The sequence below is a fragment of the Phascolarctos cinereus genome, unplaced genomic scaffold (assembly GCF_003287225.1).
Source record: "Phascolarctos cinereus isolate Bilbo 61053 unplaced genomic scaffold, phaCin_HiC Scaffold_4;HRSCAF=312, whole genome shotgun sequence".
NCBI classification, from domain to species: Eukaryota; Metazoa; Chordata; class Mammalia; order Diprotodontia; family Phascolarctidae; genus Phascolarctos; species Phascolarctos cinereus.
This window is the reverse complement of record NW_027555847.1, coordinates 358,824,733-358,842,856: the sequence shown is the minus strand read 5'-3', so window position 1 is coordinate 358,842,856 and position 18,124 is coordinate 358,824,733. Positions and strand designations below refer to the sequence as shown.

Genomic DNA, 18,124 nt, shown 5'->3' with positions numbered 1-18,124 from the left:
AATGGTAAGAATTAGATCAATGTCAAACAGGATGGAAGTGTCTAATAAAATGTTACAGGGTCAGTCCCTGGCTTTATTTGGATCATAGGATTTTAGATCTAGAGCTAGAAGGGACCTCAGAAGCAATCTAATTCAATAAGGACCTGAGACCCAGAGATGTTAAGTGGCATTCCCTGGGTCACACAGTCAGTGGGTCTTCTGATTCCAAATCCAGTAGTTAAAAATTTTGTTTTGATGACTTATGTAATGGCACAGATAGAGAGATTAATATTTTGGGAGGATATCATAAAGGCAAGATATATGGCTAATACACTATATGAAAGAATTTTGATCCCCCAAAACCCTCATAGGCCACAACACTGAGATAGTGAAATGGAGGTTGCTAGAAAAAAAAAAGGAAAATTCACATACTCTCAGAGTTAGAATGTAGTTCAGAGGCAACCCAGTCTGATTTACAGCTAACCAAACAGTCTTTGTAAATTTCACCCTCTGCTTCTTATTTGACCCTTTTGGCAAGCAGGGCAAGCCTAATCCCCATCCCAAATTCTACATTTGTGTTCAAAAAACAAACAGCATGAATACAGGATGGGAGAGGCACGAGTAGACAATAAGTCATGTGAAAAAGGGCTGGGCATTTTTTTGGGAAGATTATGTAAGGTTAACATGAGGCAACACTACAATATGGCAGCCAAAACTGCTAATCCAATCTCACATTTTAAGAAGAAAACCAGTAAGTGCAGGAATATCTAGTGGTGGTGATAAAGATGGTTAGAGGAAGGAAAGAGGGCTTTAAGAGCCTGAAGAGAATACTTAGGGGACATGACGGGATATCTATCTTCACATATTGGAAGGGTCATTTGAAAGAGGAATTAGAAGTCTTCCCTCCCACCTTTTTTTTGGGGAGGAAATCAAAGTTAAGTGACTTGCCCAGGTTCACATGGCTAGCAAGTATCTGAGGCCAGATTTGAAATCCTGACTCCAGGGCTGGTGTTCTATCTACTGCACCACCTAGCTGCCCCAACTTTTTAACTTGATCCTGGAGAACAGGATTAGGAACAATAGGTGGAAATTACTAATAGATATATTTTGGCATGCTATAAAGAACCTCATAACAATGAGAAGTATAAAAAATGGAATGAGTTGCCCTGGGAGTTAATGAATTGCACATCACTCAAAGTATTCCAGTTGGTACTGGGTGACCACTTTTCTGGGCTATTATAATTCCCACTCCAGTATAATTTGGACCTCTAATGTCCCTTCCAACTCTGAGATCCTGTCACTCTATGATTCCATGCCCCAGCACAGGACATAGAATAGAGAGATGTGCGTTAAAGGGAAAGGTGTCAGCATCTGGTGGCAAAAAAAGAAAGAAAGGAAGACATCTGTTGCTAAGACAACCTATTGAAACAGTAGGGTAGAGGGTAGAGAAGCCTCTTGGCAACAGCACTGAGGTTTTCATGATTCAGATCTTAACAAAACCCACAGATTAGTTGTGTTAATGATGGTAAAATAAAACCCACAGACAGAAAATCCCCACCCCATTTTCACTTATAATTATTATCTCTCATCTTTCTCTCAGGGAAACTTAAAAAAAAAACAAATGAAGTCTAGGATGTGAATGCCATTTCAATTCCTTCTCCCTGATCATCCTCTAGCAATGTCAACAAGGAGGGAAGAAGCCAAAAGACGGACAACAGCAGGACAGAGATGGAGAAAAAGTCTGCCCAGTAGACAATGAGATGACCCCTGAATGGAGAAGAATTGATTGGAATGTCATTTTATGTGAAGAGAGTCCTTTTCTCTGAGGAGAGCAACCACTTTATATTCTCATTTAATCCCTCAAGGTAGGTTCAGGTCCAATTACTATTTGACAAGATACAGGGGTTTATGGAATCCTCCTGAAGGTTTCTTGGCTTATGAAGGGAACCCCCCCCCCCCAAATTCCAATTAACTGTGCTTCATCGGATATGACTTCCTATTACTTTGGCTCTACATTGAATCCTAATTTATTTCATCAGTATAATAACCTCCCTTAAAAATTATTCTGAACCTAACAAATGAGCATTTTCACATATAAAGTAAAATGCAAAAAAAAAAGATTGTATTTGTAAGTTTCTATTCCCTACCTCTTGCTCTCAATTGAAAGTATATAATAAATCATTTCCAAAACTTTACTGCTTCTCTGTGATCTCTTTTGAACTACCTTCCATACTCCTTTGTGAGCTTTTATAAAGTGTTTCAATGCCCTCTTTCTTTCTTTTTGTATCACTTTTGATATTCCCCTTCCTCACCTGCATTCCCAAATGAACGGTGGAAAAAATCACCTTGTAAAGAATAAACAGTCAAGCAAAACAAATCCACATGGCAGTTATGTCCAAAAATGGATGTCTCCTCTCAGACCTCGAATCCATCACCTCTCTGACAGGAGGCAGGTAACATGCTACATCATAGATCCTCTGGAGAAATGGCTGGTCATTGCTTTGAGAAAAGTTCTTAAGTCTTTCAAGGTTGTTTTTCATTACAATTCTATGGTCATTGTACACAGTGTTCTCCTCAATCTTCTTACTTGATTCTGCATCAGTTCATGCTTCTAAGGAGTCTATGAAATAGTCCTGTCATTTCTTACAACTCAATAATATACTTTTATATTCACATATCACAATTTATCCAACCATTCCCTAGTTGATCAGAATCCTTTTAGTTTCCAGTTCTTGATTTTTCTTTTTTCTTTTAATCTCCTCTTTGAGATCAGGGTGCTTGTTTCACTTGGAACTATTCCTTCCATAGTGTTATCCTGCCTCTTAACCAACTATCTCCCTATCCTTGGTTATTTTCCAATTGCATTTGCTGTATTTTTACACCACACTCTGTGTGTGTTCAACTCTTCTTTGTAGATTTTGGATAGAGTGAGGTTTTGTCAGATGCTTTGTCCCTGCCCCCCACTCTTTTTTGTGTTCAAACAACATCTCACATAGTCCAACTATGAGAAATTGCAAATTGTACCTACTTCTTCCCTTCTTTCTACACTAGCGTATTCTTTTTGCTATCTCTTTTCTTTCTCCTCTTAAAGTCCTCAAAACAGAACCCTGTGCTCTGTTTTTCTTATTTAACACCCTCAATACCTTTTGAAGACATTGAAGTTCTAAAGTGACACTGTTTCTTCCATTAGGATGTTAGCCCTTTATCATTATACAGACCTTTTGAATTGATCAAATACAATTACTTTTATAAGTTTCTCTTGTGTTTTGTTGTTTTGTTTTGGGTTTTTTTTGTTTTTGCTTTTTAGGCAATTGGGGTTAAGTGACTTGCCTAGGGTTCTCTTGTGTTTTTGAGCTTGTATTTCAATAATCCTATTCAGCATTGGAGTTTTTTCCATCAGAAATTCTTTAAAGTGCTCTATTCCATTTCAATTCCATTTTTTCCCTGTAGGATTTTGCTCAGCTTTTCAGGATTAAATTATTCTTAGTTCTAAGCCATTATAATTTTTTTTCCTACTGGAATATTTTATTTCAAGCTCTTTATTATAGTAGAGGCTGCTGGGTTGTGTGTGATCCTGACTATGGTTCTTTGGTGTTAGAGCTTATTCTTTCTGGCTGCTTGATATAATTTTCTTTGTGAAATTTTTTTATTTTGACTATTACATTTCTGAGATTTTTATCTTTTGTGGTTTCTTTTAGGACATAGTGGGTGTATTCTTTCTGTTTTTCATTTTACTCTCTGGTTCTAACAGGTTTGGAAAATTTTCATTTATGATTTTTTGAAATTCAGTGTCTAGGCCATTTTAAAAATTGTGGTTTTCAAGGAATTTGATGACTCATGATCTCTCCTTGGCTTGTTTTCCAGTTGTTCTGGACAGCAGATACCTTAGTTTTTCTTCTTTCTGTTTTTCGATCTATTGATTTTGTTCTAATATTTCTTACTGCCTCGTGGAGTCCTTCATTTTGGTTTGTTCTCTTCTCATTTTCAAGGAGTTAATTACTTAGGTAAAGCTTACCACTTTCTGTTTAAAGCATTTCCTTTCCAAGTCTTTCCTCTAGAGCTTTTCTTTCATTTTTTTTTAATCACTTGATTCATTTTTGCTATGCATTCATGTAATCTTTGTGGGAAATCCATTTCCCCCCCCCCCCTTTAAATCACTGCTTGCTGTTCTTATGGAGTTATACATTCCTTTGTGGTTCAGTTTTTGAACATTTTTAATGTTCATTATAGTGGTCTGCCTCTTCTGCTTGATTACCTTTCCAGCCTGAGTTCTTTTGTTTGGGCTTAGTGACAAGGCCAGGCTCCATCCACTGTTGTTGCTTTTGATTGAGGTGGTTTCCCCTGTTGGTATCTATCTGGGTCAGTTAGGTTCCTGAATAGACTTCTACCTTCTGGGGGTAGGTTCCTTTCAAAGCACTGGATCTTCAGGGCCCCCTGTGTTATTTCAAGACAAAGTACTAGGGATGTGGGCCTGGAGTGTCCTGTTTTGAGTACTATTGTGCATAGACTAGCCACTGCCACTTTTGGTTTTAACTGTTCCTGGTATCTTCCAAGGTCCCCACTATGGATTCCCAATTATTCTAAAGCTTTCTTGAGAGTCTTCCACTTTCTCTTACCTCTGGATACAAAGCCTTGAAGCTTACTACCATCCCTGGTCATGCTGAGCATGGGCACTTGTATTTCTGATGATTCCTTCTTTCCATTGCCTTTGGGCTTATAGATGACTTTTTTATAGTTCTGGGGTAGAAAAAGTCACTTACTGTAGTTTTCCATTTAATTTATTGATGATGATTTGGTCTGGGGCAATTTGTTTAGGAAATGAGTTCCTTCCCCTTTGATAGTGGTATCTGTAGACTATTTGTACCCCTTGGTCAGAAGGATCTTCCCACAATTCTTCCAGAGCACTATTCCAGCAGTCTCACCTACTCACCAAAACCGCAGCTATCTGAGGAGTTAAAAATCTCCAGAAGTCAAGACATGAGGAAGAAATTTAGAGCAAAAAAATCAAAAGTGACCTATAGAAAGGTAGAATCAATATATCTGCTTCTTCTTATTTAAAAAAAGATGCATTAAAGGATTTATTAAAGAAGTAAAAGAATGTTTTACCAGGAGCTGGTTTGGGAGAAGAAATACCATGCTCTTGCCTCAAACTGCCTGGGTCCAGTTGACTAATATTACTGGTATTTAGGTTATTTATTATTGTGTGATTAAGATTTAATAAAAATCTTCATATACTCCATGACCTCAATTTAATATCATCTGTATTATGTTGGCCATGTTGATATGTTAGTGAGCTGCCAGAGGAAGGTAGCTATGCTGCCATTACCAGCATGGCAGATGAGGAATAGTGCCCTAAGTAAGGAATAATTCTGACTTAAAGGGTTTCTCATGTGGCAATGGCACAAAATGGAATGAGCTGTTAGGTGTGTTGGTACATACAGGGGTAATCACAATCTGAGGGGAGATATATAGATATATAGATGTCTGTGTGTATATATACATATACATATATAATATAACCTCCCCTTAGATTGTAATTACCCGTATATGTTTCTTGCACATGAGCCCCCACTAGTGTGTTTCCTCCCCAGATTATCAGTGGAGAATTATTTAGTTAGTCAGACTTAAGTAGCTTTTAGAAGGGGGGTATTTAGAAGGACCTGAATTTAAGAATAACTCAAAGGACCAAACTGCATCAACTGACAGTATGTTTGCACTTACTAGCGGTAGTAGGATGATATTCATAGTAAAATTACAATATCTTTTTGTACATAGTAGATTTGCAGTCTCATGTGCAATCATCTTTTTTTTTATTATACTATGTTATGGAAATGCTTTATTCCATAAATTAAAAAATAAAATAAATTAAAAAAGGAAATTCATTTGCACAGATAGAAGTTAAATAAAATTATAATAAAATTATAAAAATTATTTTTTAAATTCTTGTGGCAATTGATATGCTTGGTTTTTCTGGTGCTATAGTGATACAGAGGGTATAAAACATCCCTTCAAAAATCCATGACATACTTTCCTACCAGCTCATACAGTGAGAATTGGGTTCAGATTAAGAAAATGCATGTGGCAAAAGGGCAGTTCACTATTTCTGGTTGCTAGAAGTTTTTCTCTCCTTTGTGAAGTATTGATGATGTTCTCCTTAGGCATGGATCCCTTTGCTTGGTTCTTTGCAGAGCTGTGAAATACTGTCCAGTCATCTGTCCATGGGTATCAGTGCAAATGCTGATGCCAGCCAGTCTGTCCCGGTGGGATGATACTATGAACCTATTATAGGGAGCGGGAAATCCAAAATCTTCTGGACTTTTTAAAGCCCTTTGCAAAGTCCTCCTCCAGAAGAGGTGGCAGAGGAAGAGATAAAGCCAAAGCAGAAAAACCTTTCCTCCATCCCTAACTGACTTTCTCAGAAGAGTTAAGTTGAATACTCTCATTGCATTTTTCATTCTCTAAAATCCAAATCTCTGCCAGATGCCTGAATCTTTGGGGTTTTGAACTGGTCTTCCATTTTACAGACACCCACAGGGTATCCTTAGGCAGTCCAAACATTGTGTCAACTTCATTTCCACATTTAATGTAAAGAGTTTGATTGGTTTACTGAGATGTGTTCTCATCTCTGTATGGTATCAAGGCATATTATCACTTACTTTAAGAGGGTAGGATAATTTGATTGTTTTCTGCAATTAACCCCTCTCCCCATATAATTTATCTTAGGTGGCAGGGTAGATGGAACACTGGAATTGAAGTCAGGAAGAACTTAATTCAAAACCTGCCTCAGACACAACTATATAACCCTAGGCAAGAAAGACATAGACCCTTAAATTCTCTAAGACTCAGCTTTCTCCTCCATCAAATGAGGATGATGGACTAAATGATCTCTAAAGCCCTTTTCAGTTTTAAAATGATACTTGGGGGATTTTGTAGGGGTTAGCTAGCCAGTTCAGAAACATAGTTCTCTTAGGTGTTTGTTATACAACCACGAAACAAAATGCCATCTCTCAACGTCCAAAGACTGGATTATTCTGACTTTAAAAGCACACTGCTTGACAATATACCACGTAAAACCATAATCCAACTCCAAGACAATGACCTTTAAAGGTCAATGGAGCATCTATTTATCCAAGTCAGGGTAACAGCTTGGCATCCTTTAGAAATGATTCCCACTATTTGCCATAGAGCACAGATTTAAAAAAAAAACACATAGCCTTGAGGGGAAAGGAGAGAAGAGTAACTGAAGACCTAAAAGGCCAGGAGAAGGATGAACAATATTTAACTTTTTGACAAGGCTTATAAAATTCCTGAGGCTGGTTAGGGTTGTTCATGTTGAAAGAGAACAATGGTATTCTAGATAGTCAAAGGCAAGATAAAAAGATTTTTTAAAAATCTGACTCAGGTAACCAAAGAAACAATAAAATGGCATGTAGCTATCAATTTGCCTTCACTATTATTCTAAATCAAAACTTGATCACCTTCTTCTTGATGTTTTCTTATTGGAACTTAAAATTAAATTTGTATAGAAGACCTGAGTACAAAGCCCTGCTCTGTTACTCACTACCTCCATCATGTTAAGAAAGTCACTCTATCCCTTGGGCTTCAGTGTCCTCATCTATAAAATACAGGCAATGTATTAGGTTAGTCAGACGACAAACATTTGTTAAGCACTGCTATGTGCCAGGAACTATCATGGATGCTGGGAATACAAATAAAGGAACAAAAACAAAAAAAGAAGTCCTTGCCCTCAAGGAGCTCACAGTCTAACAGGGGTTCAGTGTGTTACAACTATGTACAAATAAGCTGTATAATAGGATAAACTGGAGATAATCAACAGAGAGGAAGTACTGGCATTAAAGAAGCAGGAAAGGATTTTTGCAGAAGGTAGGATGTTAGCTGGGATTTAAAGTCAGGGAATTCATGAGTCGGAGATGAAGAGGGAGAGCATTCCAGGCATAGGAGGCATCCACTGAAAATGACTGGAAATGGGAGATCAGGTATATGGTGGAAGGAACAGCAAGGAAGTCAATGGTACTAGATTGAAGAGTACCTGAGGAGAGTAAAGTACAAGAAGACTGGAAAGGTAGGAGAGGGTCAGGTTATGAAGGGCTTCAATTGTCAGAAGATTTTATATTTGATCTTGGAGTTAATAGGGAGCCAATGGAGTTTATTGAATAGGGCGGAGGTGATCTGAGAAGAGATATAAAATGATGGCTGGGATGGATGGATCAAGTGAGGGATTTTTGAAGATGGGGAAGATATGGGTATGTTTAGAGGCAGTAGGAAAAGAGACAGTAAGCAGTGTATAACTGCAGAATAGTGAAGGAGTGGGGACAATGGAGAGAACAATAAGTCAGAGAAGACTGAATAAATTGGGATCACTTGTGCAAGTAAAGGGGTTTTCCTTAGCAAGGAGAAAGGTCACTTCTTCATATGAGATAGGGGGTAGGAAGCGATAGTGGCAGAAGGCAACTGAGTGATAGGAAATGAATAGGAAGGGAGAAGTGAGAGCTCTTGCAGAAAAACCTCACTTTTTTTTCAGTGAAATATGAGGTCAGGTTTTCAGCTGAAAATGGGGTTAGGAGGGGGAGCTATGAAAGGTCTGAGGAAGAATAAAAAGGCTTGGAAAAGCCTTTGTGGTGAATGGGATAGTGAGTCAATTAGGGAATGCAAATAAGAACACTTGTTATAGTGAGAACTCACTTCAGTTTATATAACAAACTTGTAGAGGACCCATTCAGCACAGTTTCATGATTTTCTCCAGCTATGTTCAACCAAAAGTATCTGAATAGGAGCAAATGCAGGGGATGATGAGAGTTAACCAAGGCTAGGGGTCAGCAGGACAAGTTTGGCAATAGGATAAGGGGCAGAGGACTCAAGAGGACAGTATAGTTCATATATTTTAGGGATACAATAGAAATAATAATAGGTTATACATTATATATAGTACTATAAGTTCTGCAAAGCTCTTTATAGGTGTACACATGTGTATATACACATGTATATATATACACACATATGTCTCTGTGTGTGTGTATGTATATATATATATATACATACATACATACATATATACATACTTTCATTTGATATAATAATTCTTTGAGATAGGTCCCATTATTATCCTTATTTTACAGATGAAACTACTGAGACCCAGAGTCACACAGCTAATAAATATGGGGCAGGATTTGAATCCAGGTCTTTTTGATTCCAGGTCCAACACACTATTTATACCATGCTGCCTCCCAAATATAAGTTGAAATACAAGGCACACAAAAGAAACAGTCTCTTCCATCACAGAGCTTACAGTTCTATGGAAGAAACAAGATAAGATATACATAGAGAAGCAGCAGGATAGCAACATAAGACAGTAGTTAGGTGCCCAAACATCTAGGATGGACCCTCAGTACCTTCAGGACTCAGGAAAGACAATTTTCCTCAATAGTCAATCGAAATTTTGGTACCAGTGATTTAGTAAGGAAACTCCCTATTTAGGAAAGTCCCATTATTCTGCAACAGAGACAAATTGCTTTCCCTGCCATATGTTGGCATTTCTGTGTAGAGCGAGTTGGTTGTAGTGCATGGCTTCTCTAGTAACACCCAGTATTTCAAGACTACATTTACTTAGCTTAAGAAGAAATGACAATCTGGCAATGTAATCAATGTTGTCAGCCAGAATGGAGGATTTTGAGCCTAAGGTGGCTGTTTGCTCCATTTCCAAGTCACTTTAGAAAAAGATTCCAGTGCATTACTATGCTTACTTGGGCAAGACTGTCAACATGAGTAAGTGCAGAAATAGCTTAAAGTATCCATGACTCAGTGAAAAGAAAAAGATGTTTGAGAATTCTAGATGGCAAATGAACAAGAAATTGAGGAGACCACAAAGGACAAAAGCCTTGACCATGATGAAGGCATTAATGCAGAAAGGGCCAAGGAGCCAGAGAGATCAAAGATCCTTACGCAAAAGTAAAAAACTGTTAGGAACCTTGAGGCAGGCATCAGGGTGGCCAGTTTCCCAAGAGTTTGCAGGGATGAAGATCATGGCTTCTAAGATTCTTAATCTGGTTTTCAATGTTTTAACTCTAATATTGATTTTTTTTAGACCTGTGCTTTTATTGGTACGGAAGCCTCAGTGAGAAGACTCCCTCTTTCAATACAGGTAGGAAATTGTCCCATAACCTATAGTTTTAGAGAGTTCCCTGGGCTACAGAGAAGTCAGGTAACTTGTCCAGGAACCCACTGTTAGACAGTTCTCTATCCACACTGTGCCTGATTGCCTCAATTATTACAAAAGGTCTTAATGCCAGAGCAGGGAGGAAAGAAAACAAAGGTTGATTGTTTTTGAACCCCCAAACCAATGCTTTTGTAATTAATTTAATTATATTCACAATGCAAAAAAATGGAAAATAGCTACGTAGTGGAGGCTTTCTGAAAAGACTGAAAAACATTTAAATCATCACAAAATACTTAAAATATGCTGGGTTACTACATTCCTAATAACTAATTCAAACATTATGTTTCACCCAGAATGAATCTGTCAATGAAGTAATTCGAATACAATTCTCCCAATGGGCATTCTTCATGGGTCCAATGATCATTTCATAATAACGTAATCATATTTCATCCTAGTATGAAGCCTAATTAATTCAAAATTCAAGGATCAGAAAACAGGTATTGAGAATTTAACCAGATTCAAAATATCCCTTTTTCAAAACAAAAATTAAAGAGCAACAGGTCATCTGACCAACCAAAGAATGAAGCTGCTTTGAATTATATGGAATTTAACTAAATTTCATCATATGTAAATACCTTAGAGACCACTACTTCCTAGCTCATTTAAAAGATGAGGAAGCCAAAGTTCAAAGAGAGACTTATTCAATTAGCACACAAAAAAATTAAAGACAGAGCAGGGATTAGAAAATTGCCTCTTGTTTACATTTGAGTGTACACAGTGAAATGACTTCCCATAGCTAGTGTCCAATAGTAAGAGTCAGCATGGTATACTGGGAAAAGGGCTGGTTTTGGGGTAAAAGGACCTGAGTTCAAATCCCAATTCTTATGATCTTGGGCAGGTAGTTTAACTTATAGCAACCTCAGTTTCCTCATTCATAAAAAGTGAGGGTTGGACTAAATGATCACTAAGGTACCTTCTTTCTCTATAACTATGATCCAATTATCTCTTCAACACATACACACACACACACACACATACACACACACATACACACACACACAAAACTCCCTGCCCTGCCTCCCCCTTCTTACCCACCACACAATCCTTGCCCTGAGAGTTACCCTTGAATTTGCTTCACTCATGCCTAGGCTAAATTCATCCTCTCTTCAAAGAATGTAGAATTTCCGAAGAATCAGTCTCAACACTAAGGTAGCAGTTTTACCATATTTATCTATGGAGAAATCTGAGTTGGAATGACATATTATATAATATATAATATTTTTTTCTCTCTTGGAACCCAAGGATTATACATAGTCCAGATATTTCTAATAATCATAAAATCATAGATTTAGAGCTAGGAAGGACTTCATCGGCCATCTAATCCAACCCTACCATTTTACAGATTTGGAAACTGATATTTCAAGAGGTTGTATGACTTAACAAGGGTCCCTTGTCAATCTAGCAAATATCACAGGTATGATTTGAACTCAGCCTATTATTCTATCCATTATACCATGCTGCGTCTCTTGAGGTCAGTTTAGCCAAAGCAAGTCAATGAAAAAGGCTAATAGGGAAGGGCAGACAAAGGTAAGCCAAAATGGCTTGAGAAAGATTGTAGAATCATAAAAACCCTCGAGCTTGAACTGGCAGTAGAAATGATATAGTCTAGCTCCCTTTTATTACAGATGAGGAAACCAAGGCTCAGAATGATGAAGCAAATAAAATCAGAGGCACTTTGGGGAAGGAGAAGGAAGTGTCCACAAGAGGGCAGAAGTCACTTGCATATTTTCCACATTAGCAGGATCTTTTTAGTGATATTTCAAATAGCAGACCCTTCTCCGAACCTGGTCTTTGAGCCCTCATTACATTCTAGTGAAAACAAGTAAATATCCTAGTTATTATCCTTAGTAAATCAGAGCATGTAGGGGGAAAATATTAGTTAACCGCTGAGTTTTATCCCCACTCTGTCTCAGTCCCATTTTTTTTTTTTACCAAATCCTTCCTTCTGTTTGAACATCTTCTTCACAGTGTGGCAGGCAGAGCCATCTCCCAGGCACACACCACAACGATCTTCAGTGGCATTGGAATCGATTTCATAGTCACAGCCAACCATCTGAGGGAAAAGAGAGTTTCTAATTTAAGTGAGTTACCCATCAGGAACTGTACCGAGCCTTTGACTCTGCAGTCTCCTTTCTACTTTCTACTTTCACTGCTATATAACATCAGGGGCTATACAAAGTGCCTTACAGTGGTAGCAAAAGAAACAGATGGCTCTTACACTAATATTAAAGGGAATGTCATTCAGTCAGTTAGTCAACAAATACCAGCACACATGGGACCCTTTCCTAACCATCAGGGATCTCCCAAGGCATGACTGGAAACCCCTAGCAAAGAACCAATAGCTAAAATGCAAGTATCCATGTAACTGTAGCCCAGATTCCTGGATGTGCATGCCCTGGCGCCTTCTGGAGTGATCCAAATCATGGTCCTTCTTTTCCTGTAAGACACAGCTCTAGGACCATCTTCTGCAAGGAGCCTTGCCTGTTCCCTCAACTGCTAGTGCCCTCCCTCCCAAACCACCCTACATTTAACTACTTTGTATATATTTATATTTTTCACTTTGTATTTATGCTTTTTGTTGTTGTTATTATTGTTCAGTCATTTCAGTTGTGTCTAACTCTTTGTGACCCTTTTTTTGGGGGAAGGGGGTTTCTTGGCAGAGATACTGGAGTGGTTTGCCAATTCCTTGTCCAGCTCATTTTATAGATGAAGAAACTGAGGTAAACAGGTTTAAATGACTTGCCTAGGGTCATATAGCTAGTAAGTGTCTTGTATGTAGTATGGCCCTGTAGGGCAATAGGCATTCATTCTCAAAGAGACCTCAGGAATCATCTAGCCCACCCTCCTCATTTTGAAGATGAGGAAACTGTATCTCACAGAGGTAGAGTGACTTGCCCAAGGTAACACAGTTAATAAGTAGCAGGGCTAAATCTGAACCTAACCACACAGATTACAAATCTTTCTACTACACAGTGTTACCTTAGGTTGCCCAGGCAGCTTTCTCAGACCTCCTGCCTCCTGTAACCTATCATATAATCACAGAACCAAATAACAATATTGTAGAACATATCCCCATACTATTACAAATAATGTGCATTATGAGTTTTCTCCGTTTGTTGCAATCATCAAACGTTAATTGAATGCTAACTATGTGCCAGGCATCGTGTCAGAAGCTGGGGATACGAAGACAAAGCAGTCCTACCCTCAAGTAGTTTCAAATGCCCCCTTTCTAGAGGCGACCCTCAGGAGGGGTCTCGCTTTGCTCCCATCCCCCCAAATCTGACCTTCTATCAAATATGAACATGGCCTATAAGCAGATCTTTAGTGGTCAAGGTAGTGAAACCAGCCCTGTAGGAGAAAAGTAAGAAGAAGGGAACCAGGGCAAATATTACGAAAAGTATAGTGATGGTAAAAATCAATGATATTTCTTTATGTGAGTTTAAAGTGTGCGTATATATATTGTATGCATATATGTGTATGTATACATATATACACACATACAAACATACATACGCATATATGTATGTTATAAATCATATATGTTAGCTCTCACAGTAGAAACATTTTAAAATGGCAGTTTTGTGCATCAGTTATTCAGTGTACAACTATGTATATTGCTTTTCTCCAACAGATCTCACCCTACCTGTATTTCTGACAGCAGTCATATTTTGATGATTATGATGTCTTAAAAATAAATACACTGTTGCTACTTTCTTAGGATGTTATAATGGCAACGTCATTTTAATCCTGATGTCATGCCCATACCATTTCCTCGTGAGGGTTATACAATGATATTCTTTTTCAGCTACAAAAGATGCTAAGGGTCTGAATGCTTTGATATAAGAGGAAATGCAGCTGCAAATGACTCCCCAGATCTATCTAAGGATGTTGGGAAGTCACTTCAGGGTTGGCATTAGTAGGTTTTAAGTTTGAATGTTGGCTCTGGGTGCCAAGCATGACTATAGGGATGGAGTGCTGGCTAGAAGCAGAATGACATGATGAATACAGCCTAAACTTGGACTTAGGAAGACCTAGGTTCAAATTCTGCCTCTGATGTTTTCTAGCTATCTAATAACTGGTAAGTCACTTCATGTCTTTGGGCCTCAGTTTCCTTATTTGCAAAATGGTGGCAACAAAGATAATAGGCACCCGACTGACATGGACATTGTAGGGATCAAATGAGATAGTTTGTTTAGGGCCTTATAGAAATAGGAGCTGTTATCATTCCCATGGGCTTTGTTTGGTGGGGATACTTTTTCCCAAAACTTTTTGCTATCTTTTGGTTTTAGAGACCTTCTTTCTTCTCTACAGACAAAGAATTTTATGACAAAGAATAGAAAAAAGAAAGAGAAAAATAATTCAGCAAAACCAAGCAATATGTCAACTGAGTATGAGAGTATAAGTAGTGTTCTGAATCTATAGTCCCCCACTTCCTCAAAGAAGAGAAGGAGATGTCTTTTCTTCTTTCTTCCTGAGTGCTACACCTGATCGTTACAGCCCTCCCTCACTTAAATCCAATTCACTTGGATGTCATGGCATCATTTCCCTGATGGCATGGTCTTCTTCGAGAAAGAAGGACAAACAGAAGCAACCTGATCATTACAGTTACACAACATTCAGTTTCATGTTTTATTGTTACTGTTGATATTGTTTCCATCTACATTGCTATAGTAATTATGTTTATTGTTTTCTTGGTCTTCCTTACCTCATCTTGCTTCGGTTCATATATGTCTTCTGAATGGAGCATTTTCAGAGCTCTTCCTTCTTTGTTTTGGAGAAAGAGTTGGGGTGAGTGGTAGAGTGGTTTTAGAATGACTGTTGCCAGGTGTGACTATAGTTGTGGAATTATTTTTCCTGGCTATGTAACCACTGCTGTCCATTTTAAAGACCACCTTCCTCTTTTCTCTTTCTTTCTTTCTTTCTTTCTTTCTTTCTTTCTTTCTTTCTTTCTTTCTTTCTTTCTTTCTTTCTTTCTTTCTTTCTTTCTTTCTTTCTTTCTTTCTTCTCTCTCTTTTTCTCTTCTTTCTCTTCTCTCTCTTTCTCTCTCTTTCTCTCTTCTCTTCTCTCTCTCTCTCTCTCTCTTCTCTCTCTCTCTCCTCTCTCTCTCTCTCCTCCCTCCCTCCTCCTCCCTCCCTCCCTCCCTCCCTCCCTTCCTTCCTTCCTCCTCCCTCCTCCTCCTCCTCCTCCTCCTCCCTCCTCCCTCCTTCCTTCCTTCCTTCCTTCCTTCCTTCCTTCCTTCCTCCCTCCCTTCCTTCCTTTTCTTCCTTCCTTCCTTTGTTCCAAGGAAGACTGCTCTACAATGGTGACACAGGTATAGGACCATCACCTCTGTACCACCTGATGGGAACCACTAATGGCCAAGCTTCTAAATGGAGCACTGCCAGTCACCCATCCACTACAGACCAATGGAGTTCAGAAGCACTCAACGTTAGGCTCATCACATGATTGACTTTCATCCATACCCTCTGGGAAGAATTTTACAGTGAGGCAGTCCCAGAAATAGGTAAGAGGCATAAATATATAAGGAAATAAAGGATGGTGGAAGGGGGAAACTTATAGCTAGGATTGGAGAAGCATCATCTCTAAATGGGGCAATGGCCCTGACATCCTAGTTCGATATATCCCTGAAACACTGCAACTGCATGGTTAGAAGAGATATTTGTAATCACCAAAGGAAGAGATACTTAATCCTGTTCATCAAGAATGGAAGAAAAGAAATTGTCCAGATGTGGCCATTCAATGGATGTGAGTGAATAAAACGTCAAACATTTAAAAGTGATGTGATCATGCCAAGACTGGGCACCATAATAAGCTGACCTTTAAAAATCACGTTCCCACTGTCCTTCATTCATTCCCAAATTTAGAATAAGTCAGAAAAACTCAGCACAACGAGAAGCTGATTCATTTTAAAGTATTCTTTTTCATACTGTGCCCAGAGCCAGGGCAGATAAAATGTTTTAAGAACAAAGAAAAGTTAAAACAAGAAAAATAACCACCCTGTAGTAGGAAGGTCACTGGGGTTATCATCAGAAGGCTTGGGTTTAACACCTGGCTCTGCCACTACCTGGCTGAATTACATGGAGTAAATCACTTTCCCTAACCTGACCTCAGTTCTCTTATCTGGAAAATGATCTCTGATGTTCCTTCTCTCCATGACCTTCTAGGATTTATAGGGGACCCTTTGAGTGGGTGATCACATTTCTATAGATGAAAATTAAGTAGAGGTTGTGTCAAATTGATACCAAGGAAGAAAATACAATATTATTTTAACTCATATCTCATTCAATTTTCCCTCCTTTCCACTGTGCCCTCTATGAAAATAAGTTAATTAGGGGTTACACTTTTTTTTAATACTGCTAAAATGTGTTAGACTTGAAGGTGAAAGGGGATCTGGAATCATGAGGCCTGAATTTTATTCTTGACTCTAATGCTCCTGATGCAGAGGATTGACTGCTGGATTTTGAGTTAAAGAGTTTGGGACCCCAGTTAGTCACTTACTATCTGTGGGAATATGGGCAAGTCACTTCTGCTTTATGAACCTCAGTTTATTCATCTAGAAAATGAGGGGACTGAACTAGTAACTTCAAAGTCCCTTCTGGCTTTAAATCTATGACTATGACTTTAATTCACTACCTGTGTGACAACAGGCAAATAGCTTAGCCCTCTGAGATCCAGTTTCCTCATCTAGGACAATAGAATTTGGAGTTAAGAAGAGGCTTCAGAGATCACCTGTTACTCATCTTTAACAGAGAAGGAAACTGAGGCCCAAGAGGTTTAGTGACTTGCCCAAGGTAATATGCCTAGATGGAATTTGAACCCTGGTCCTCTGACTCCAAGTTCAATGCCCTTTTCAATATATCACACTACCTTCTTATAAAATGAAAGTAATATTTTTTCGCTGTAAATATTCCATAAGATTGTTGTAAACAGAACAACTTGGAAACCTCAAAACACCTTCTGTATGTGATCTGTTATGCTCTCACTTAGAATACACCAAGAATACATAGGTGGGAGAAAAAAGGGGGGGGGAACTACATGTTATCATTAAGTTGTCTTGTGTTCAGCTAGATGGTTCCAAAAGGGCATAGGTATCTCTTATCACCAGATCAAGAGATGATTTGCTACTGCCACCAAATCATTATATTCTGACCATTCCCCAATGGTCACTTCTCATGCTGGAAATTACCATGTATTTACTTTGTATGTATTTTCAATACTTTATACATATAGTTTCCACCTATAGATTATATAATTATATATTATGAGGGATTGAACTGTTTCATTTTTTCTTTATAAGCCCAGAGAAGAGCCTGGTTAAGTCAACCAACACTTATTAGGTGTCTACTATGTGTCAGGCATTGTGCTAAGCACTGAAGACAGAGCAAAAGGCAAAAGAGGGAAAGAGAATAAGTATTTATGAGCCACCTACTATGTGCTAGACATACTAAGTGCTTGACAAATGTCTCATTTGGTTCTCCCAACAGTCCTGGGAGGTAAATCCTGCTTTTATGATCTCCATTTAACAGTTGGGGAAACTGAGGTAGACATAGCTTAAATGACTTGCCTAGGGTCACACATCTAATAAGTGTCTAAGGCCAGATATAAACTCAAGTCTTCCTGACTCTGGGCCCTATTCTCTATCCACAACCTAGGGGCCTCTAGACATTATAATCCTTGCTCTCAAGTAACTTGAAGTCCAATGGAAGAGATAACATGCAAACAACTATATATGAATAAATACACATATGTGATAAATTAGAGATAATGTTATGTTTTATAGACATCTTAAACAACATCTCTGAAGTTGAATTCATTACCTTCCCCACCTGCCCCCTTCAACTTTCCCCTCTTCCTAATTTGCCTATTCCGTGGAGGACACAATCTTCTCACTTGCCCAGGTCCTAACTTTCC

General features: G+C 38.4%; 1 protein-coding gene across 2 annotated transcripts in view; it reads right to left on the bottom strand.

Annotated features, from left to right (window-relative positions):
- The window catches only part of ADAMTS12 (ADAM metallopeptidase with thrombospondin type 1 motif 12), a 534,685-nt gene that overhangs the window by 134,781 nt on the left and 381,780 nt on the right, over positions 1–18,124 (bottom strand). For both annotated transcript variants that reach the window (XM_020995368.2, XM_020995376.2), the window contains exon 14: positions 12,146–12,266. In XM_020995368.2, the coding sequence (XP_020851027.1) occupies positions 12,146–12,266 (121 nt within the window). The remainder of the gene's footprint in view (positions 1–12,145; positions 12,267–18,124) is intronic.